Source organism: Trachemys scripta, chromosome 6 (assembly GCF_013100865.1).
Source record: "Trachemys scripta elegans isolate TJP31775 chromosome 6, CAS_Tse_1.0, whole genome shotgun sequence".
Classification (NCBI taxonomy): domain Eukaryota; kingdom Metazoa; phylum Chordata; order Testudines; family Emydidae; genus Trachemys; species Trachemys scripta.
The window spans coordinates 75,553,270-75,576,204 of record NC_048303.1 but is presented as its reverse complement, the minus strand read 5'-3'; the positions used below and the strand labels follow the sequence as shown (position 1 = coordinate 75,576,204).

The 22,935-nt window shown below is 40.2% G+C and overlaps 1 protein-coding gene across 7 annotated transcripts in view; it reads right to left on the bottom strand.

Annotated features, from left to right (window-relative positions):
* The window catches only part of GRAMD2B (GRAM domain containing 2B), a 65,269-nt gene that overhangs the window by 6,611 nt on the left and 35,723 nt on the right, over positions 1 to 22,935 (bottom strand). For 5 of the 7 annotated variants that reach the window (XR_004646162.1, XR_004646163.1, XM_034773861.1 and 2 more), the window contains exons 2-12: positions 18,239 to 18,361; positions 16,368 to 16,455; positions 14,971 to 15,037; positions 12,306 to 12,409; positions 7,887 to 7,982; positions 6,734 to 6,805; positions 6,547 to 6,627; positions 5,801 to 5,912; positions 1,923 to 2,045; positions 1,641 to 1,728; positions 924 to 1,028 (exon numbers count right to left, since the gene is read on the bottom strand). Coding sequence is in view for 5 of the 7 variants with exons in the window: in XM_034773861.1 (XP_034629752.1) it covers positions 924 to 1,028; positions 1,641 to 1,728; positions 1,923 to 2,045; positions 5,801 to 5,912; positions 6,547 to 6,627; positions 6,734 to 6,805; positions 7,887 to 7,982; positions 12,306 to 12,409; positions 14,971 to 15,037; positions 16,368 to 16,455; positions 18,239 to 18,361 (1,059 nt within the window). In the remaining 2 variants the exon portion in view is untranslated. The remainder of the gene's footprint in view (positions 1 to 923; positions 1,029 to 1,640; positions 1,729 to 1,922; positions 2,046 to 5,800; positions 5,913 to 6,546; positions 6,628 to 6,733; positions 6,806 to 7,886; positions 7,983 to 12,305; positions 12,410 to 14,970; positions 15,038 to 16,367; positions 16,456 to 18,238; positions 18,362 to 22,935) is intronic. The other 2 variants (XM_034773865.1, XM_034773866.1) reach the window with 1 other exon arrangement.

The following is a 22,935-nucleotide window of genomic DNA, read 5'->3' as shown; positions in this document are numbered from 1 at the left end:
CAATATAATTATACCAGTATAGCTATACCAGCAAACCCCTTCTAATATAGATCAGGCCTAAATCAATGAAGCAAGAAAACAGCCACTCAGGACAAATTTTCCCCTTGACCTGAGCTCTGCACGCTGCTGCAACATTGAGGGAATGGCACTGGGCCACAAGAGTCATGGGAAAATTCCCCTAGTGAACGCACAGCACACAGCAGCCATAAGTGGCCGTAACAATTTCCGGTGGAGGGGGCAGCACTATGGGGGCTCCAGCCTGCTCTGAACTGTGTAGCAGTCTATAGGCGGCCCTCAGGAGGCTGCCGTAAATTAAAGGACCTTTTGACTGCTCTAATTTATGCTGATGATGGCCACACTGGCACCCAGAGCAGCCCAGATTCTTGAGGGAGTCAATTTTTCCCCTTTTCTTTGTGCTGCATCACAAAATGGGGTATTAGTGCAGTAGGATTGGTGTAGCCTGAAGATGAAGGTAGCCCAAAACTTCAGGAACCCTCTTCCCCACAACGCACACAATCAGAGGAACCTGCCTGCAGGTTTTGAAGTATCTAAGGCTAGCCAGATAGCACCTGGAGAATAAAGGTTTCCTTTGCAAATCAGCCAATTTCAGGAACTCTGAAATATGCCTCTTTGAAGGGAGAATACAGTACAACTCTATATTGTCCCATAACACTCTGTATAACCTTTACTCCCAATTAACTGAAATTTGCTTAAATCCAGGTTATACCTGAATTCTCTTGAAGTACCCCAATGCTCCTGAGAAACAGAGGAAGTTATGAGATGAGACTAATGCAGGCTCAAGAACTGCATAGCACTAAATTGTCATCAATTATCATGAGGTTTTGAAGAAGATAGGTGTCCAGCAGAGCTTAGTGTGTAAAACAGAAGAATATTATTCTCCTTTAAAAATGATGCCTTCTTACTCATTAATATGGGAGTCAACAAAGGAAGCCATGGAGACTAGCCGTTCCTCCAGAGCATTGATTTTATATCTCATGTAGAAGGTAGAAAAGACTAGGACACAGACACTGCAGGGGAAAAATAAATGACAAGACAGCTGCGTTAGTTGGAGAATAGCACCCTCAGACAGATGTATCCGAAAAGAAGTTTGACAGTACTTGTTTTAAAAATCAATGAATAAAGTTATTATTTGTACACTGTACAATTCCTAGCGTGGGATTTTCAAAGCTGCCTTAGAGCATTGGACTCAATTCATCTGCCCCCATGTTTCAGGTAGCTTTGAAAAATCTCATCCTTAGAATCTACAGCAGTGCTAATTGTTATTTGGATGGACATTTATGTAGTGTTCTTAAACTTAGCTGTCACAATCACCTTAGAGGCTTCTATAGGGCATAGGCTATAAAATCCACACCTACCCTGGATCACTTCTTTGAGCAATTTAGAAAGTTCACAAAAAATGGTATTCTTCTGTTGGCTTTTATGCAGCAGAAAGGATTTTACAGTAAAATCCTATTACTGGTACACGAACAAGGAGGAATGAAGAAACCGACTTTTAAACATGCTTCTAGTTTTACACTGGGCGGGGGTGCAACTCCATTGAAATCAACACTGTTGTAAGACTGGTGTAATAAAAGGTATGAGGAGACTCTGATGGTCTTGGTAAAAAACTGTTCACTTACAGAACTGCATAGAAAACAAGTATGTGGTTCAGAGACAAAAATCTGTGGGACTTCACTCTGTGGAAGAATCCAAAGGCTCCAGCCTGGCCTGTCGTGAGAAGAACAGAATTATTTTGATCAAACTGGACTGACATAACACAACAAAAGAGACTGCAAATATGTGGCAAAGGATGTAAACAGTGAGGGACAGATACCCTACTGATGTAAACTGGTTTAGCTGCCTGCACGTATGTGGAGCTATACCAATTTATACATGCTGAAGATCTAGCTTTGGTTCTTTACCATTTCTGGGAATGTTCCTGCCTGTTCCTTCAGGCATATGTTTACTGAGTATGTCTGTATGGATAGACTTTGCTTCTGCCTTGGAAACTTTCAGATGAGTCTGGGTCTCAATGACATGGTAATCTGTCAAAAACAAGATTGGATTTTAAATTAAATGAAGCACAAAGGAAACGATTAAGGTCAGCTTAGACAGTTTCCCCCAATATGAAGATTGGAAGGGAAGCCCTTCTGGGATCTGGATACAGGTGGCTTAATTAGAAGATTCATCTTAAGATTTTAGTACAATCTGCATAATAGTTCTACATATTTTACAAGCTAAAAAAAAAGCAGTGGTGAAATGCTTTGATATAATGTATTCAAGTTTCAAGCTCCTTTGGCAAGTTTAAAGTTAACTGCAAAGCTCATGAGGGTTGTCATCTATCAGTGAAGAACATGTACAAATACTAGACACAAATATTCTATAGTAGTGATCCAAACCACTGCAGTAGCAATATCATTAACTTTGGGGCATTGGATCACTACTACTTTTTAAAAAGGGTAGCTCCAATAAACACGCTTGCTTCCTAATATTCTAAAGGGTGGCTCTCTTTTTTTTTTTTATTAAAATTAAAATTTTGCTCTTGCAATGGCGTTCTCACAAAATCTGAGTACTTGGAATTTTAAGTACTTGGATGCAGGCGTATATTGGGCAGAAGCACAAGTGTGTCTACTATTCATTTTTTGTTGGAGGAAAGCAAAAAGGAAATATAGTTTTCAAAAAAACACTCTCCTATCTCCTCTTCAAGTAGGTACAAACAAATATTTAGTCCTAAAAGAAGGTTTTCTATATTATGAGTGGAAGTGAAATGTTGATGACATGGTTACTAATCCTAGAACCTGCCCTTTTGAAATGAAGAACACTGAAAATAATTGTGGTTTTCACCAAAATAGCAAGCTACCAGGTCAATGTGACCAAATCACAAGTCCTGCCATTAGCCACACACTGACCAGCCATTCTCTTTGATGACTGCCAATTTATTTTGCTGGAAATTGGAGGATAGCTATATTTAGGAATCCAATTTAATTATATTCAGTTCAGGTTCTGATAGCATACCTGTAACTGTGGTATCTGAGTATGCTGCAATGATGCACTAAGTTTTTTTAAAAATGGGATGCTGGGCTTTTACTTGTGAAAGCAGGTTAGAGAAGTGCACTTTGAATAGAGCAGTACAAGGAAGTTCTTAGTTCCTGCAGGACAGAATTCTGCACTCTCAAAGCAGCCTAGAGAATGCAAGTATTAGAAAAGTTGGCCATATCACTGGTGGTATAGCAATACTGCCATGGAGATGTGAGCTGAAACTGAAATGTGTTCAGCGAGTGGTAGCAACACAGCAGTTTAGTTGTTGCTCCCTAACACCACTAAATAATTGTTTCAGAAACCCACTTGGTAAACATGGGTGGGAGGGGAGGGGGAAGGGCTTCAAACTTTGTGACAAAGTAAAAAAAAGCCCTACCAAATTAAACCTAACCCCAGTTAATTGATTCATAGATTCTAACGCCAGAAAGGAGGATTGTGATCATCTAGTCTGACCTCCTGATTAGCACAGAACAGTTTCCCCAAAATAATTTAGGCTATTCTAAACAAAAAAGAGGATGGATACACTGCCTCATTAGAAGTTACTGTTATTAAAATGGCTTTTCATGTGATACAGATAATGATTTGGAATTGCAAGGCAGAACACAGAATGGCCCAGGAGGCATAAAACAACATTACAAGTACTAGACACTTAGGGCACATTGGCACTACTTACACTAGTGTAACAGCAGATTTTTGCCTTATTTCTTTAGATTGCAGAGATTGACTATTCCCATTATAATTAAAGGATGCAGCAAAATCCTCTTCGCCTCCCACCCTCCTCCTGCAATGTTTTGGGATGACTGGTTACAGAAAGCAATTACATCAAGCAAACACAGGGCTAAGGAAGGATAACTGTATATATTAAGGCATTTGCAGATACTGTTCAAAGAACCTTGAGTGAATAAGCTCATATGCCCAAAGCCAGCCTCTTCTAAGAAAATGGTGGAAAAACAGAAACATCTGCGATACTTCTCAAGGCTTCAAGGATAAATAGTTTTTGTTTTGTCTATCTTGCACCATGACACAAAAGCACGTATTTACTTAAACTAACATGGGATAAAGCAGGAATTCAGCTGTTCATATTAGGAATGGGTCAGCAGAGAAGGAGGAAGTTACATTGCTACTTGACATATAAAACTGAAAATTAATGCAGTAGACAATATTTTGTGAACTTAATCTGGTTTCTGGTACAAAGGCATATACAAATCACCCCAGTCACTCTAATTGAAAAGGAAATTAGATTCCTGATCCTAGGAACAGAGTTTAATGCCCTCAACTTTGCAAAGACAAACCCAGACTCAGGACAGGAGACCAGGATGGCTGCCCTGAGTGCCAACATTGAGGGGTGGCAAGTCACCATGCTTGGGGGCACCAAATATATTTTGGGCCTGGGCGACAGAAAAACATAGGGCTCACCCTGTACAAAAAGACTTGCAATGTAAGTGCTTTGCTTTGCTTTCTAGTCTGAGTAGATAGACACATGCTAGCTCTGCTTGAGCAAGTGTGCTAGAAATATCTACATAGCTGGGGGTAGTATGGGTGGCAGCTTAGACTAGGTGCCCGAATACATACCCAAGGGGTCCAGGTAAGTTTGTACTTAGGTGGTTAGCCTGAGCCACTGCCTGTGCTATCACAGCTATTTTTAGAATGCTTGACTGAGTAGAGCTAATGCATGTCTTGTCTACTCGCTCTGGGAAGCATGCTCCCAGCTGGAGTGTAGACATACCCTGAGAAGCCTAACAAATAGGAATACTAAGAAGAAATAGGGAAGTGGCCTTATCTCTGTATAGGGTATTGCTTAGACCATTACTATCTATCTAAGGTGGTTATATAGGTCCTATTACCATAGTAAATGAGTGCCTCATTCTTTAATGTATTTATTTTCACAACATCCCTGTGAGAAGTACTACTACCCCATTTTGCAGATAGAGAACTGGGGAACAAAGCCAAAGGTCCCATAGGAAGTCTGAGGCAGAGCAGGGAACTGAATCCAAATTCCAGTCTAGCACCTTAAACTGGATCATGCTTCCTCTTGCTAGACTACCAGGTTCAGTTCTGGTGTTCAGACCTCTAAAAGAAGGTTAAAAGATTGGAATGGATTCAGAAAAGAACTACAAGAATGATTCAAGGTGTGGAAAATATGCCTGAAGCAAGAGTAAAGCAGCTTGATCTATTAGCATATTTAAAAGAAGGTTAAGGGGTACTTATAAGTACCTATATGCAAAGAAAGTTTTTGATGGTAAAGAGCACTCTAACCTAGCAAAGACATAACACCCCCCCCCCCCCCATGGCTGGAAGCTGGATGTAACATTAAAGGCCTACACATCTTAATTTATCTATCTTCTGTTCTTTCCTCTTCTCCACCCAAACCACACTTCGGGAAAACATGATGTAGATCTTCATAGCATGATACTTCCTCTCCATTCCTAAATGCTTTGATGGGGAAGGTTGATCTCTAAAGCATGGTCATTAGCATCTGAATTAGCACCCATTGAAATGAATGGCTCAGTTCACACCTCAGCACCATTGCTTCAGGCTGCCTTGGTTACACTTGGATTATGTTCTGAAGGTTTTCTCCACAACCCATAATAGCTAGGCATTTTTTTAAAATCAAAGCTGAGACTCTGGAGAACAATTGAGACGTCCATCTGTACTCTCAAGGTAACCTTTCATGTCACCTATCCTTCGGAGGGTATACCCCACACTTTGGAAAACACTGCTCTAAATACTGTCAGTCTTAAAATATCAAGATTATGCTGACCTTGGAAGCGTTCCGATTCAGGGGTCTGAGAGCCAGTACTGCTAGACTCTTCCAACTCTTGTCTCCGATGGTGCACTATACCATCCAAATCTGAGTAGTCTTCACTGAAATCCTGAAGGGACAAAAAGTAATGGAAAAGACCAGGCCAGGCCTAAAATTATGAAGATTATTTGTTTTTACTCCATTACTTTGGGTTACTTGCATCTGAAATCTGTAACCAGAGCAGCAGAAATTAAAAGGTGTCACTCTATAGATGAAGAATTTAGTATAGCTGTAGCTTGAACTATTTGGTCATTGATTACAGCGTATGTCAGCTACTGAACAACAGCTTTTCTTCAGACCAACGAATTGACCTGGCATGTAGGGGAAAGTTGACAAGGGAAGCCGCTTACTGCAACTCTAAATTAGCACAGAGCATAGTGAAAGACTGACTGCTGGAAATACAGGCATGTGGAAAGGAAGAAAAATGCAAGTCAGTGCACAGCCCACATACAGACCTTAATAATGGGCATGGTTATATACTCAGAGCACATATACAGACATCACATCTATTCATGTATCATTCTTGTGGAGAGAAGATTACATCTATGCTGGTATCACCAACCACTCAGTTCATACAGAGATTTCTGAGGTGACAGAATGTGTGTGTGTGTCAAGCTTTCCTTCAGTTTGAGACAATAGAAGAGTTTGGACAATTTGGACTTTAATAAATGGAACTTTATCAAAAGCAAAATAAGTCATCTTACCAAAGGCAGGGTCATAGGGCGATCGGCCCTGAAGCTGTTTTCGGCGGAAGAAGGATTGGGACTGTTGCCAACACTTATATCCTGAAAGCCAATTTTTAAATAAAAAAAATTTGTTATTTAATTGCTAATCTTTAAAATAAAAAAGCAGTCAAAGAACATAACTGAACTTCACTCTGTCAATACTTACCTCTAAGTGGCTACAGACAGATTTTAATAGCTTGTAGGTTGTGTCTCTGGAGAGCAAGGAGACAAATATGAACTGAAAGACAAAAGTAATAATTTACATAATTATTGTTTGAAAAAAAGATTTTGCACAAGTTTCATCTCATCAGTTATTAACAGGGTGCACTTGCTGGTTCAGCAATTACTTTCAAAGGCCTGCAGATAGTAAAGAAAGGCCTAGAAGATATGAAGTAAAGAACACAGTTTAAGAGTTTTACAAAGAAACGTGGACTAGGCCTATCATAATTTGCCAAAGCCTGCAGTCTACACCCAGGTAAAAAAACTCAGAAGTTTTGCTGGGTAAGAACTAGAAGACTAGGTGCAGTATATTTTCCCCATCCCACTCAAAGTCTGGGTTAAAAAAAAAAAAATCAACTTGCCTTTCCCATCCCCTCCCTGGTCAAATTATATTGAAAAATCAGACCCCTTCCAATGCATAGATATTGTAGGAGTGCTCAGGTTTTTTTGAAAATAAAATAAATAAATAAGAAACAATCCTGAATACCAACATGGGCTGCTATTATGTTGTAACTGAACTAGATTAGATTGTTACTGGTTGGACTGGAGATCACCAAGCAGAGCCAGAGGTGCTGTAGGAGGTGGGGCTGCTGATCCAGTAGATGATACTTTTCCCTCCAAGCCCTGCTGCCACTAGATAGGACTCCCTGCAGTTGCATAAAGGGCTCCCAAAATAGATTAATTTCCTCAGCTGTTTTAGTTCCATCCTGGATTGCCAGGTAGTAATCTGGGAGGTTTGTAGGTCCATGTAGAGCTGCTGGTGCCCTGCTTCTCTATACCCCCCCTCTTCTCTCAATACCCTGCAGAGCTGCATCTTCTGTGGGTCCCAGGGGAAATATGGTACTCTGGAAGATTGAAGCATCCCTTTCCCACAGGACAGGCAAAGAGAAGATCCCCTCAGAGGGGTGCTTCAGGCCATAGAGTTGGTCAAATCCTATAGGGCTTGGTTTTGTGACCCTAAAATGGCCACATGGGACTAGTCTGTGCCTCGATATTCTGAACAGCCACCTGGCAACTGCTCCCTCAAGATTCCACCATGACAAATTCTAGGAGTAAGGAGAGACGAAAGCAAGAGAGGTCAAAGATAACTCTACACTTACCCGGTCAGTGACTGTTGCTATGACCAGAGCATTTGGCACCAGAAGGGCAGTTTTGGTTTTCTTTATTAGTGTTACCGAGAGCACAGGAATACTAATCTGAAATGAAATCATCATGTTGTTAGAGTGCCAAAATAATATAATACTTCAATCACCTTATTGGTTATATACAAATAGCAGTTTGTGTGAAAACCAATCCACTAACATAGATCAAGTATGCTGAAACACTACATCTTTTCCAGAGCCCCATTTTGATTGTTACACACAATAGGTGTGGGTTGATGTAAGGAACTCTATTTTTTGATTTTACTCAGTCTAAATGTTAATTCATCAGCTATGTTTTACACTAACAAAAGTTAGTGAAGCATGTAAGAAACAAAAGCAATTCCTCTCTCCCCATTTCTGGGGTCTAGAATTTTCAGAAGAGATCTGAATTTATTCTAATTTTGAAGAATATCTGGTCAGCAAATAGTGTAAAAGAAGCAAGGTCCCATAGCAGACTATTTAGGAGAAGAAACATTCCAGAACATAGCTTACAGGAGATACAGGTCAAAGAATCAACATATTTCAAACTCTACCCCACTACTTATACAGTGCCTAGTTTGTGGCAAGCAGCTGAGTAAACAGTTCAGATCTTTCAGCATAACTAAAAGGATTTAGCCCACTCATGCTACATATAAACATCTCCATGTATGCTGTCCAGCCTTTTTGCAAATAAATCAGTACTTTCAATACTTTTCCTTCTTGCCTTCGTTAGTGAGGGCTGGTCCCCACTTAGTCCGGACTTCGGACTAAGGTACGCAAATTCAGCTACGTTAATAACGTAGCTGAATTCGAAGTACCTTAGTCCGAACTTACCGCGGTCCAGACGCGGCCGGAAGTCTCCACCCGTCGACGCCGCGTACTCCTCTCGGCGAGCTGGAGTACCGGCGCCGACTGTGAGCACTTCCGGGATCGATCCGGGATCGATTTATCGCGTCTTAACCAGACGCGATAAATCGATCCCAGAACATCGATGGCGTGCCGCCGGACCAGCTGGTAAGTGAAGACTAGGCCTGAGATCATATGCTTGATCACAAAGTTTGGTTTCTAACAAGGACTCTCTCAAGTTTCAGGGTGTTTTAGTTCAGGAGTTTGGTATTGGTCCCACTTCAAAATTCCATATTACTAGAGAGAGCATGAAGGGCAGGCTCTGTTTCCAATAAAAGACTGGCAGCAAGACAGGCAGATGTGACACTTCAGGCTATACAGAGGATGGAATGGTCACCCTGTTAGAATTTCTGTTATTTACACTTCTGACTGATGCAGAGTCCAGAGAGACTAAGACATGCAAGAGATTAGGAGAGAGGGGAATGTGTCTAAAATTTGGTTAATAAATGACCTTTCATAGCACTGAATTGAAAGCATATAGTACTGCAGACTAAGAATTATAATAAATTGAAATAGATTATTCCATAAATAAAAAGTCTCCTATCACCTTTTAGTTGTTAGAGGCTCTTCATAAACAGAAGCTAAGGAAAGCAGCACTGAGACATGAAATGGTCTCATTATGTTTTGGCGAACACTCCTATCACCACCAATGCTTTTGCTTATGTTTAGCCTGGGTATGACATTTTGTCATTCACCATTTTAGGTATGGCTAACCAAATGGATATTCTACCCTCACCCTAAAGGCTAGAGAAGAGGTCAAGGCCACTTTGATCAAAAGCCATTGCTAATAAGTTTCTTGATAAAAAGATGGGCCTGAATCAAAGCTTCAAGTTCAAAACACCTCTGAGGTTTTTGGGAGACTTGGATCCAAAATTTGGAACTCTGGCCCATCTCCAATTCTCAATTTTGTGTGTGTATTATATATATTACACATACACCCTGAACTTCTACTTGGCCTGCTTACTACGCTGTTTTCACATCATGACCGGAATGCCTCTAACCCACTTCTTTAAATCTCTACTGAAAATAGCCTGCTTACCTCAACCTGCTTTCTTTACCTTTCCTCAGGGGTGCGGGGGGGATGCTGAGAGCCACTGAACCAAACTGTAAACCCTGTATATGATGGAAACCACTTCAAGCCAGGGGGTGCAGAAGCACCCACAGCACCCCTAGTTCCAGCACCTAAGCCTTTCCCCTTTGTTTGTATCATATGTTGTGTAGTTAGATGGTAAGAATTTCTTAACAGGGCTTTGTTTGTAATTGTTTTCTGGAAAATGACTCTTACTGTCAGCATTATTAAATAAAGATATTTAAATAGAAATAGGTCAATAAAAAAGATATTCTGCAAACTTCATCAAATAGAGTCATCCCGACTGCATTAAAGTTTAATGAAGTTTCTGCTTCATACTAATTTTGATGACCGATATTAATTGTGATATCCTAGTTCAAAAAGAGGAAAAATAATGTAAGTGGGATGGATTATCCATTTCCTACACTCTTATGCCAGCAATTGTTTACCAGGGAGAATCACTGTAAGACCATTTCACTTCTACCAATCTGTGCTATCCATCTACAATACTCACTGTCCAGAGGACTGAAATTATGGGCAACTTGGAAACAAACAAACAACTATGCAGCATAAGCCGAAATTGTGATTCAGAAGTGTGATTCACTCTTGGGAACATTTGTGGTTGCTGCATAGCCCAGAAGTGGCAGGCATTGTTATTCTTCTCTGAATCCCTTCAATTTCTCAATATCTTTCCAACAGGTAACCTAGTGCAGTTGTATCACAGTCATATATAGAGAGACCGTATAGCCCCTTGCACTATGATGGGATGTTTTTGTGTACCATATGCAGCCCAAAAACTATATGGATGTATTTTGAAATCATAACACATAGCTAAATGTCTAATTCCTAAGTCTCTTTCCACATTACTGACTTCCCAAGGTTTATCCCTCCCATTGAGTGAGAGTGTGTCGGATTACATTTCCTCATGTATGTTAGCTTGCATACTTCAAAGCTGAACTTCAGTTTGGGCCAAAATCTGCCCCTTTTACTTGTGCTGAGTATCAGCTTACTCTACAAGTAGTCTCATTAATTTCAATGGAACTACTTGCCAAGGATGGTTGTACTCAGTGAGCAAGGGTGGCACAACATGATCCTTTTGTTAATTTCAGCTTCCTTATTTGTTCTATATGGCTGTTATTAAACACTTGTGCCATTTCCCCATTCATGTCAAAAAATAACTATGACTAATGCAATCTATTAATTCACAACAAACAACTCAGTTACGTGAGTCATGTAATAGTACACGCAAATGCAATAAGCAACTATTATGAACAACAATTTATCATTAATCATTCTTTAAATCTATTTTACATTCTTAAAAAAAATTCCTCCAAATATCAGGTGTCCTATTAAAGCCTTTGACCTGATTTCCTTCCTGGGCTGATAACTTTTTAATCTGTTTCTCTAACTAAGTCAAAAGGTATGGCATCAGCACCCTAGTAATTATAGAAGGAGGAAAGGGTGTGCATCTAAATCGGATTCTCATTCAAGGAAACGTACAAATATTTTACACGTTCAGAGCACAGTATTCCCACTAAAAAGAACTACCGCCCAAAACTCAGCTACACTGATTTGTTTCAGTGGGATCCCAAGGACTAGAAGTCAGGGCAAAGTTTATGTTGAAAACAGAAATCTCTTCAGGCAGGGACCATCTCTTATTATCCATACGTACAGTGCCTACTACAATGGGGCCCAAGACTTACTTGGAACTATCACACCATGATTCAACAAACAACAACTAGATGAACGTCACACATGAAAATCTCTCAGAACTCTTTCCCCAAACAGGTAGTACAGGGGTAAGTCTGTACTTCCACAACCCACCTCTGCCCTTCCCAGCAGACTCACAGGCAAGAATACAGAGCACTGGGTCCAGTGGCCTCCCTTCGCCACTCCACATAGGGAGTAACAGCAATGGTTGGGAGAACGTGTTTCCCCGACCTTTCCACACCTCAACTCCCAAACCCCACTCTCCCTGTCCATTGTGCTTCTCAGCTTTGTCTCTTCCTTCCCCCCTTATATTTCTCTCCTATCTTCCACTTCTACCCAGAGTGTCCCCCGCAACACCTCTAGATTTTGTAGTGCAAGTAACAATTATAAACAAACATTAAAAATATTCAGACCTGGAACTAACATGATGTGGGCTTGTCAGTACTCTGATCACTGCATATTGAATGACTTTTCTTCTCCTTCCCCACTTCATCTTCGGGCTTTTGAGACTGCACACAGCACACTGTACAGCACAATGGCTGACGGGTGCTTTTGGGCATTACTGCAATATAGTTGTTAGTGTTCAGTAATGCTTAAGCAAGAAGATAAGAGGCTTAACACCACTCGTGCATATTAGAAGAGCGGGAATTTCTAGAAATCACCAAGATCCCAGAGAATTACATTGCTTTTTTGTACACAGAGACGCTACTAACCTTGGTGTCTTTACCAAAGACCTTGGAATGGAAACAAATCCAGTTTTCAGATATAAATAACTTTCCTTGGTACAGAATTTCTTTCTGTAGAGCACAGGTAAAACCTATAAACACAGATATATTACATTAGATTTAAAAAAAAAATAAAGATGGGGGGGGGGGGGGGGGGGGGAAAAGCAGTAGACGTGGTATATTTTGACTTTAGTAAACTTTTGATACGGTCTTGCATGACCTTCTCATGAACAAACTAGGGAAATGCAACCTAGATCGAGCTACTATAAGGTGGGTGAAAAACTGGTTGGAAAACCATTCTCAGATAGTAGTTATCAGTGGTTCACAGTCATGCTGGAAGGACACAATGAGTGGGGTTCTGCAAGGATCATTTCTGGGTTCGGTTCTGTTCAATATCTTCATCAATGATTTAGATAATGGCATAGAGAGTACACACTTATAAAGTTTGCGGACGATACCAAACTGGGAGGGGTTGCAAGCGCTTTGGAGGATAGGATTAAAATTCAAAATGATCTGGACAAACTCGTCTGAAGTAAATAGGATGAAATTCAATAAAGGACAAATGCAAAGTACTCCATTGAGGAAGGAACAATTGGTTGCACACATACAAAATGGGAAATGACTGCCTAGGAAGGAGTACTGCGGAAAGAGATCTGGGGGTCATAGTGGACCACAAGCTAAATACGAGTCAACAGTGTACAGCTGTTGCAAAAAAAGCAAACATTATTCTGGAATGTATTAGGAGGAGTGTTCTAAGCAAGACACGAGAAGTAATTCTTCTGCTCTACTCCGTGCTGATTAGGCCTCAACTGGCGTATTTGTGTCCAGTTGTAGGCACCACATTTCAGGAAGGATGTGGACAAATTGGAGAGAGTCCAAAGGAGAGCAACAAAAATGATTAAAGGTCTAGAAAACATGACCTATGAGGGAAGATTGAAAAAATTGGGTTTGTTTAGTCTGGAAAAGAGAAGACTGAGGTGGGACATGATAACAGTTTTCAAGTACATACAAGGTTGTTACAAGGAGGAGGGAGAAAAATTGTTTTTCTTCCCATCTGAGGACAGGACAAGCAGCAATGGGTTTAAATTGCAGCAAGGGAGGTTTAGGTTGGACATTAGGAAAAACTTCCTAACTGTCAGGGTGATTAAGCAATGGAATAAATTGCCTAGGGAGGTTGTTGAATCTCATCACTGGAGATTTTTAACAGTAGATTAGACAAACACCTGTCAGGAATGGTCTAGTTAATACTTAGTCCTACTATGGAGTGCAGGGGACTGAACTGGACTAGATGACCTCTCCAGGTTCCTTCCAGTCCTATGATTATTCAGCACCTTTATACCTGCAGTCCTGCTAGGACTGCCAATTTTGGTTGGACGTATTTCCTGGAGGTTTCACCACATGACATAATTTTAATTAAAGATTAATCTTTAATTCCTGGAGACTCCAGGATGATCCTGCAGGGTTGGCAACTACAAGATGAGCAGAGGTGCTTTAAAAAAAAAAAAAAAAAAAGGTCCTGTGCTATTCATAAAAATAAATCTATAAATCTCTTTAAAGCACACAAAAGACTTAGTTATGCACAGAAAAATCTTTAGAGCTCAAACCTGTATGAGTTTGAACTCTGATAAATCTTCAAGGTATTAAAAATGTATTGTAAATAGGGATGAGCCAAATGAGTTAAGAAGAATTCAGGAAGTTTCTTACACATTCTGAACTTAAACGTAAAACCTTCCATTGAGGAATACAACAAGATACACAATGTGAAAAAGCTTCCAAAGATTAAAGTACCTTACACAATGACTTCCACTTACTTCCTATGAATATATTATGCTCATTTCAGGTTACCACATACTGAAAACAAGAAGAATTCTTGGGCGTGTTGGCCACTTCTCTCTCTAAACCCACTAAATACAATATGAATCATGTAGATTAGTCTCAAAGCAGATTGAGAGATACGCATTTGAATAGGATGCGTTTTATGTTACGGCTACAGAACAATCCCGCCTCCCCCATTTATGTAGTGTGTGCTGACCACACGCGGAGTTGCTATTCCTTCTTTTAAAGTATTGCCACAAGCTGTGCATCTTTTGTGCTCTTATATAGTTATGGCGCTATATAAACTTTTAAAGTTTAACACCCTCTCACCCACTACTTCTCTTACCAACACCTGAAATTTAAAGGGATTGAGCTTGATCACTGTGTATTTCCAGGTAATAGGACACAAAGTTTGCCAGAACTTTAAGAGCTTTACATACTTGAATGTCTTCAGAATGAACTAATAATTTGGTCAGTTCCCTCACACCTCTACTGCAGGTTTTGGTAGTATTAGTCAGTAGTAACCAAGTAGAATGTGTAAATCTTGGTTATTTCTATTTGGAAGTGCAAAACAATCACATCACAGGTTATGATTCACAAACATCTCCTGACAACTGAAAACAAAGGAATGATGTGTTTAAATTCTGCAAGATTCCCACTGGAACACTGAGTAGATGGAGAAACAGGCCTTGTGAATATATAAATCCATTCAGCTAAAACTGCTCTTATAACAGATGTTCATTTATGTAGTGGATCTTGAATAACCAACAGCTTCCATTGTCCTGTCATGGATTCACTTTGCATTCTGGGGCAGATAAAATAATGGTGTGGTACTTACTTTGCTTCAGTGGCTCTCCAGTTGGGACATCCAGAAATAGCTTGTGATAGTGAGCATTTGCCTTGAACTAAAATTAAACAAACACAGAACACATTTTGGTTATTCCTTCATTAAAATATATTTACCCCCCTTAATCTGCACACTTGCTTTCTCCTTTAGCATCCTCTATATGCTCAGATACTATGGTGATTAGTACTACAGAAATGCAGTTAAATGAATAAATACCCCCTTATTCTCAAATTCAAGAGTTCTGGAAGTAAAAGATTGCCTTATAGCTCTTCTTTTAAACGCCTCAAAAGAAGAAAGCTCAGTGATATTTTATTTGTGTTTGTACAACCTTTATACAACAGAAAGATAGCACTAGTTTTAGTGGTTTGAGAGTGGAACATCCATACTGAGCTTTTTGCTAACTTTACAGAATCCTCCAGCTCTGCTGTCTGGATAAAGCACTATCTTCTGCAGAGATGGAAGAGAAGGAGGCACTAGTTGTAACTCCATAGTTAGAGTTGAAGTTTCTTCTATACCTGTACCCAGGAGCGGCGCCAGGGTTTTTGGCGCCCTAGGCGGGGGTCCTTCCACGCTCCTGGTCATCGTCGGCAATTCTGTGGCGGGGGGGGGGGAGGTGTTCTTCCGTGCTCCTGGTCTTCAGGGCACTTCAGCAGCAGGTCCCGGAGCAAGTGAAGGACCCGCCACAGAATTGCCGCCAAAGACCTGGAGCGCGGAAGGACCCCCCGCTGCCGAATTGCTTCTGAGGGCAGCAAAATGCCACTCCCCCAAATCCTGGTGCCCTAGGTGACCACCTATGTTGCCTAAATAGAAGTGCTGGCCCTGGCTGTACCATCTAATGTGATGTGAAGAAATTCACAAAGGCAGGGCAGGAGGAGAAGTAACATTACTCAACTCTGGGGGCAAAATTACACCCATACTCCAGCTTAATCGGAGGACAGCAAACAAAAAAACCTCAAAGAACATTTCAAAGTGAGAAATATATGTTCTAGATGTTGCCACATGAGTGTATCTGCACCAGTAAGCTGATGTGTTATATTTAGAATAGATATGCAGAGGGCAAGGGCGAGGAGGGAGAGAATATCCCATGGGTGAACTTTCCCAAAAGAATGATATTCTAAAATCTTTTGAACTAAACTGGAAAAGTCATCTTCTGCTCCTGTTAAAGATTGTTCCTTTGTCTCAAATCCTTAGTGGCTGTACTTGGTAGTAAGGCTTCACTTTTGCACTTACCATGTTTCACTCAATCTCAAAGGCACTGGGCAAGAAACCAGTGGCAGCGCCCAAACCTTGAGTGCTTACATTACAATGAACAGTACTGTTACTGGGCTAGACAATGATAGTATAGTCATTTACTCTGACTATAAAAACACACGTTATCTCTGTATTACCTGATTTGAGGCATGTTTTTTCCTTTCAATCTTGGAGTCACTCTTGATATCTGCTGTCAGGAGGGGGCTATCCACACTGATCTTTGTCCTGAGGGTAAGAAAACATTCCTAATACCATGCTTAGTGTCATTTCATTAGTTTTGTTACCATCCGGATGTATACTTCTGTCTATGGCACACATTCATCCTTTATTAAATTTCATTCTTATTCTCCGGTCTCTTGATGACAACAAAGCAAAGTTAACATCAGTTTCAGAATACACCAGGTCTCATAGCGCAAAGAAAACCTTTTAACGTTAGAGGGAATGTTCATTTGTTGTTTGGAATAAGTTAACTACTGTTAGTTTCTTTTGTATACTTTGTTCACCTTATAGGCAAAGACTATGGCTTTTCTTTTGGATAGTAGAACATAAGAATGGCCATACTGGATCAGAACAGTGGTCTATCTAGCCCAGTATCCTGTCTTTTGACAGTGGCCAATGCTAGATGTTTCAGAAGGAATCAACAGAACAGGGCAATTATCACGTGATCCATCCCCTGTTGTCTAGTCCCAGCATCTGGCAGACAGAGCCTTAGGGACCAGAGCAAGGGGTTGCATCCATGATCATCTTGGCTAATAGCCACTGATGGTCCTATCCTCCATGAATTTATCTAATTTTTTTTAACCCAGTTATAGTTAAGGCCTTCATAACATGCCCTGGCAATTAGTTCCACAGATTGAAGTACTTCTTCACACAATGCCCAGTCCTTATATTTGTTTTTAACTTGCTGCCTATAGATTTCATTGGGTGATCCCTGGTTCTTGTTTTATGTGAAGTCATCATGTGTGTCATTTGATATAGTCACTATTGGGTTCAAATCCTGAATGATAGTAAGAATATTGACCATACAAAAAACACTGTACAGGGACTATCGGGTAAATTTTTCATGGGACAGATGTCTGACTGGAGAGGTGCAGTCTACAGTGAAAATTCTTGTACTTCCTCAAGAGTTTTATATGAAGAAGCAGGGAAAACACAGGATGTGCAAGAAAATGCAATAGGCTCATGTGTGTTTGCCTTGTAAGCAAATCTGCGATCCTAAGTTGGTTGTTGCATTGGTCATCTAAGGAACAGGCAAGAAGACACGCCATTAGGACTTCCATCCCATGGTTCTGAGCAAGTCATCTAGCTGTTCAACTGGGATTTTAAAACCATCACAGCCTTTGTTTTGTATGAGTTATTGGTATTCCCTGCCACCCAAACTCTTTGATTTAGTATTTTCACAAGACCTAGTATATACTGCTACAGAGATTTCTATCACTGAATCCTGTTTCCCTGTAAGAATGGTGTGATTGAGGGGTTGAAGAGACAGAAGATTCTTACCAGAGGGATCCCATATTAGAGCTCAGTTATACCTTTGTCATGAGCAAAGGAATCTACAATATTCTGCTGCACCAGGAGTAGCCCTGGAGCCAGACAAAGCCTGGCACCCAGTCTCTCCCTATTCTTCAATGGAAGTAACCTGCAACAGGTCTAGATCTGTGCAGTGTACTTCCCTTGGCATGCCAGTACAACTATGCTAACTGGTTCTGCCATGGTTCTTCCCACTACCTACCTCATCCTGTCCTTTCCCACCTACTTGCATAGGAGGTTGGATGTAGGAGCCCCAAGGAGGTTGCTCTTCCCCTGAAATGCTCCTTTCTGTGTTCCAATAGCTGGCACAAGTGAGCATCTGATACCCCATTATTCCCTCGTACAGCTGCACAAGCTGGGCCACAATCAGGACCTTACGTGTACTAAATATTTATCTTGTTTCTCACCAGTTTTTTTGGATGGGTCTCAGCAATTTTTATTGCTGCTCAGTTTCTGCTAGTCAGTTTTCTGATATTACCTAGTGGCGCCAGCTTTTTTCCGGTCATCAAAACATTCAGCCTCACTAGTAGGGATCTGTGGCAATAGGCTGGGTGATTTTCCAGCCTTCTTTTTTTCCTCTGCACCATATTCTCCATCTGAACTGCAGAGAGAGAGAGAGAGAGAGAGAGAGAGAGAGACTCTCTTTATCTGAGGATTCATACCAAGGTCAAAGAACAAAAGCCACTGCAAACTGACCTAAAAAAGAAAATTGTCTGATATGTATTTCAATCATTCATTTTAGATTTTAACAATAGGCATTCTTGTATCTTTGATCATGCTTGGGAAAACTAAATGCATAGCCTCCACTCTTGTTTACTTAGAACTCTAATCTAGTCAGTCTTTTTCAGTCATACTAACATTGGAACTTAAAATAACCTTCTAGATCAGCTAATGTCGACATAGATACTACAGTGACTGGTGCTAAGTGCTCCTTTGAAGATTTTTACTGTTTTGAAATTGACAGAAGTCCCCCTCACCATGTTTTTCTGATCAGTTCTATAATAGCTAACATAAATAGATAGTTTTTTCTGTTAAACCCTTTCCATGATATGCATTTCAAAAAGTTGTCTCATTTTCTAGGATGCAGCAAAATGTACAAAGTGTAGCTATAAAGACTTATCAGGGCATATTGCAGAACCCACCAATAAGCCCCAAGTTAAAGACAACAGTAAAAGAGCACTTTCAAAGATCTTTGTGAGGATTCTCATTAACATGTGGGAAAGTTAAAAAAGCCCCCTATCATTTTGAGAACAGCACCAATCTAGCTGAGGGATAACATCAAACCCTACATATGAATATGGAACTGCTTTGCTTTCTAGAGCAGTGTTCAAATGTCATAATTTATAAAGCTTTCAAATAAAGTAAACAAGGAGCCTATCTTGTTCCTTGTACAAGTACACAGCAACAGCTCTTAAAATCCATTTAATTGGGAAATTTAATGCCAGCAAATCTATCAAAATATGAATATTCAATGCAGAGTTCACTTTAATGCAAAAATATAACTATTTAGTACACACTGTCATTTAGTGTCCTGGAAAGAATCTCCAACCACAGACCTGATATCCCCTGAGCAACATGAGCTGCAACATTGAAATTCTAGCAATGGGGGGAAATGAAAGTGCTAGTATTACACAATCAGTCATGTCTGTAGTCCAGGTTTGGCTCCAAGTAGTAAAGGAATAAATCTAAACTAAATGAGTTTAGTGCTTAACTGAGTCAAATAGTTAAAATTTTTTAAGTTTTCTAATCAGCCTACAAGCTATATGTTATACTTAACACATTCTTTATAGCCAATTATAATAAAGTCAAGTTAAGGCAGAGTTCCTCTTAACTGGAACCAATAGGTCCTGTTTGACCCACTCAGTCACTACTTACTACAAAGTTTCCATGAAAGCATTTTTATTCCATTTTATTTTGAATGTGAAGAAGTATCTGTCAGGTTTATGAAGGTGACCTAGGTCACAATACAGGATCTGTGTTTAATAGCCTGCGTACGAGACTGAAATCCATCTTTCCCATGGCAAACACATATACTACCATACTAATTAAGTTATATGGTAGCCAAATTTAAACAAATACACAACTCTTTGCAAAATTTGCCCTGATGCTTAACATTATCCTAGATTTAAAAAAAAAATAAAAAATATATATATATATATACACACACACACACACACACACACACACACACATATATATACACACACACACGTTCAAGTCTAAAGGCAAAGGAGGAGGCTGTCCAACCATCTGTATTTTTAAGCCTCTTTCCCATCCCCATCCATTGTTTAATACTGTTCCACCTTGGAAGCACATATTGATATTTTTTTAAAAAGAAATCAGTTGAGGGCAGAATCCTCTGGTAAGCATGGATTTTAGTTATAAAGTTGCTTAGGTTTTTTAGCAGGCTACCACATACATCTCTTATTTTGGGGATCAAATCTTAGAAAGATTAGAAATTTGCCAACAAACAGCAAGAAAAATAAGAAGGTAGGGTAAATGTTGCATCTGTCAGTATTAACTGTGTTCCTTAAAGGTGGTCCTGGATGACCCCAATTTACAAGGGACCTCTCCGTGTAGATCTGGATGCAATTTTACAATGGTTATACAGATGGCAAGGCAACCACAGTCCAGACCATCATTTTGATAATGACATTTTGGTAGATATTTTAAATTACTATACCAAGACCAAGGCCTTGTCATTCATATTAGCATAGGCCTTCTCAGACCGACTTCAATCTCATATTTTCACTTGGAATTGCACAAAGAAATCAAAAGAGTGTCTACCTGATGTTGGCAGAGTGAGGTCAGGAGAGAAACATTGCAAAATGCTCATGCAAATCTACCACATTCTCTCAGCCAGCAGCTGATTACCAATGTTTATTTTATAGGACACAAATAATCAGAGCCTTATGCCTTATTTACATTGGGATTTGTAAATTTGAAAGCTTGAGAGAACACCCAACTGTTGAGCAACCAGTCCCACACCCAGTGAATTTAATGTCTGTGAAAGAGATACCAAATTGACATTTGCTAAGGAAAATTCCATCTACCCACAGAACAGTCAAAGCACAGGGATCAACACAGCAAGTTTCCACACTGTTCCACCAACAGGCGTCAATTTTGTCTGTCCAGAGGTAACAGCTTTCAATGATTTCTGATCTAACCTGAACCAGCAATCTAGAGGCATTGGGTAGCACAAACCTTTTATATCAAGAACCCAAACCAGCAGTTTTATTTAGTTTGAGGTTCCAATGGGCGTGAACCTCAAAGAGGACTTTGGTCAGGACCTGGTGGGCCAGGGATGCTCCCTCCCACTACAGACCAGGTTGTGGCTATCTTTGGGGCATAGAAGGGCCTAGTGGTCCTTTAGCCACTTCTTATGATGGCTTCAGGAGGTAGTCAACTGTCCGTCTCTTTCCCCCTCAAAGTTCATAAGCTTCCTGGGAGAAGTAACTTGCCTGAGAAGGAAGCAGGCAGTGTTGGGATTGGGGAGTGTGTATGTACACACCTTGAATTTAAAGAAACCCTTTACTGGATGTAGGATTGTTATTTATATTACTGCCATATTGAGAGGCCCCGGTAGGAATTAGGGTCACACCAGACTGGGCACTGTAAAAACTATGTAAAGAGGTTACAGTGCTGCTTACAGAGAAAGTTGACAGGACTTAAGTAGGGACACAAAAACAATCGGGAAGGAAGGATGAGGAACAATGAAGCACCATGCAGTTATTCAGATTTCTCATGGGGCTCAACAAGATAAAGAGATGCCGTTAAATCTCTCTGTATAATATACACATACCCTTTTCACCTCTTCCTTTCTCCTGTAACAACTCATAAGAGTGAAATTCCTGCCCATCTTCAAATCCTTTATAACCTATGATCCATTGAGTAGTTTTGTTTCCATCTTGTTTTAATTTGTTTTCTTTCAATTGATCCTTCCTCCTCACTTGCTTTAACTGCAGAACAGTAGTATAAATGACTTCACACCTAAAATTCCCTTCCCCTATATCCGTCATTCAACCCCTTGCCTTCTCTACCAACAGCAACTCCAGCCATCATTCCAAAGTCACGAGGCTCCACCCATGCATGCCTTTCCTAGCACAAACATGCAGCTCCCTGATGATATCATGGGGTGGTAGAAAGTGTTTTAGGGATTGAAGAAATGTAGTATTATGTTATTCCTTTTACCTGTTCTGAGGTATCTGGGGGTGGGGGAGAGCTGGGCTCAGCCCAACCTGTTCACCTTCTCTTTTCACTGCATCTCTAAAAGCAACCAAAGTCCTTTTCCCCGTTCAGGCCTTGCCTCCAGGAAGAAGAGGGAGAGTCCTGCCCATGTATGGGTGCACCTGATTAAAGTAAAGAAGTTTAAGTAGACTCCACCCCTACAAATATGTGTCATGGGTCACAGCTACACATGCCTTCCTACGTATGCTTCATATATACCCTCCACCAACACCACTGCCACATTCACCTAGCTCATGCAATCAGAAATTCAGTACAAAGGAGTAAATCTTCATTTCCTCTCATGTGAGCCTACAGATCTCTCTGGAAACTAACTCACCACAGATGTAAAATATCAGCAATAGTGTGCAATTCCTCTGCCATTTCAGGCTCCTTAGATACTGCTGCATCTTAGTCCATCCAGTTCTCCACCTGTAGCATATAATAGTCTAATTTCCTGAGAGTCTCATTTCAGTTGTTGGATTTAGTGTGAGTGTGCTGTTGGTGGCCTGTGATATACAGGAGATTAGACTTGGATGATCTTCAAATTGCAAAACTTTGGAACATTAGATTTCACTGTAGTCTAACAGAGCAATTGTTGAGAGAAAGTAGCCCATTCCACCTCAAAAAAGACCAAAAAAGTGTTATGGTAAGTGTCATTTTGCTTAACAGGGTTTTCATGCAAGTGGACCATTTTTGTAAATATCACGATTTTGAGTTTGTTGTGAATATATACTTTTAAATGCACAACTCTAACACTGATAGAATATCTCCTTCAAGATGAACATGAAAAAAAAAAAAAAAAAAAAAAAAAAAAAACACACAACCTACCTACTTTTCAGACATGCCACCCCCTTAAAAAAAAAATTAAATCACTTTCAGGTTTATTATGGCACAAAGGGAATACAGTTTAATGTTGTAGAGATTCATCTTCACTGATGAGTCACACAG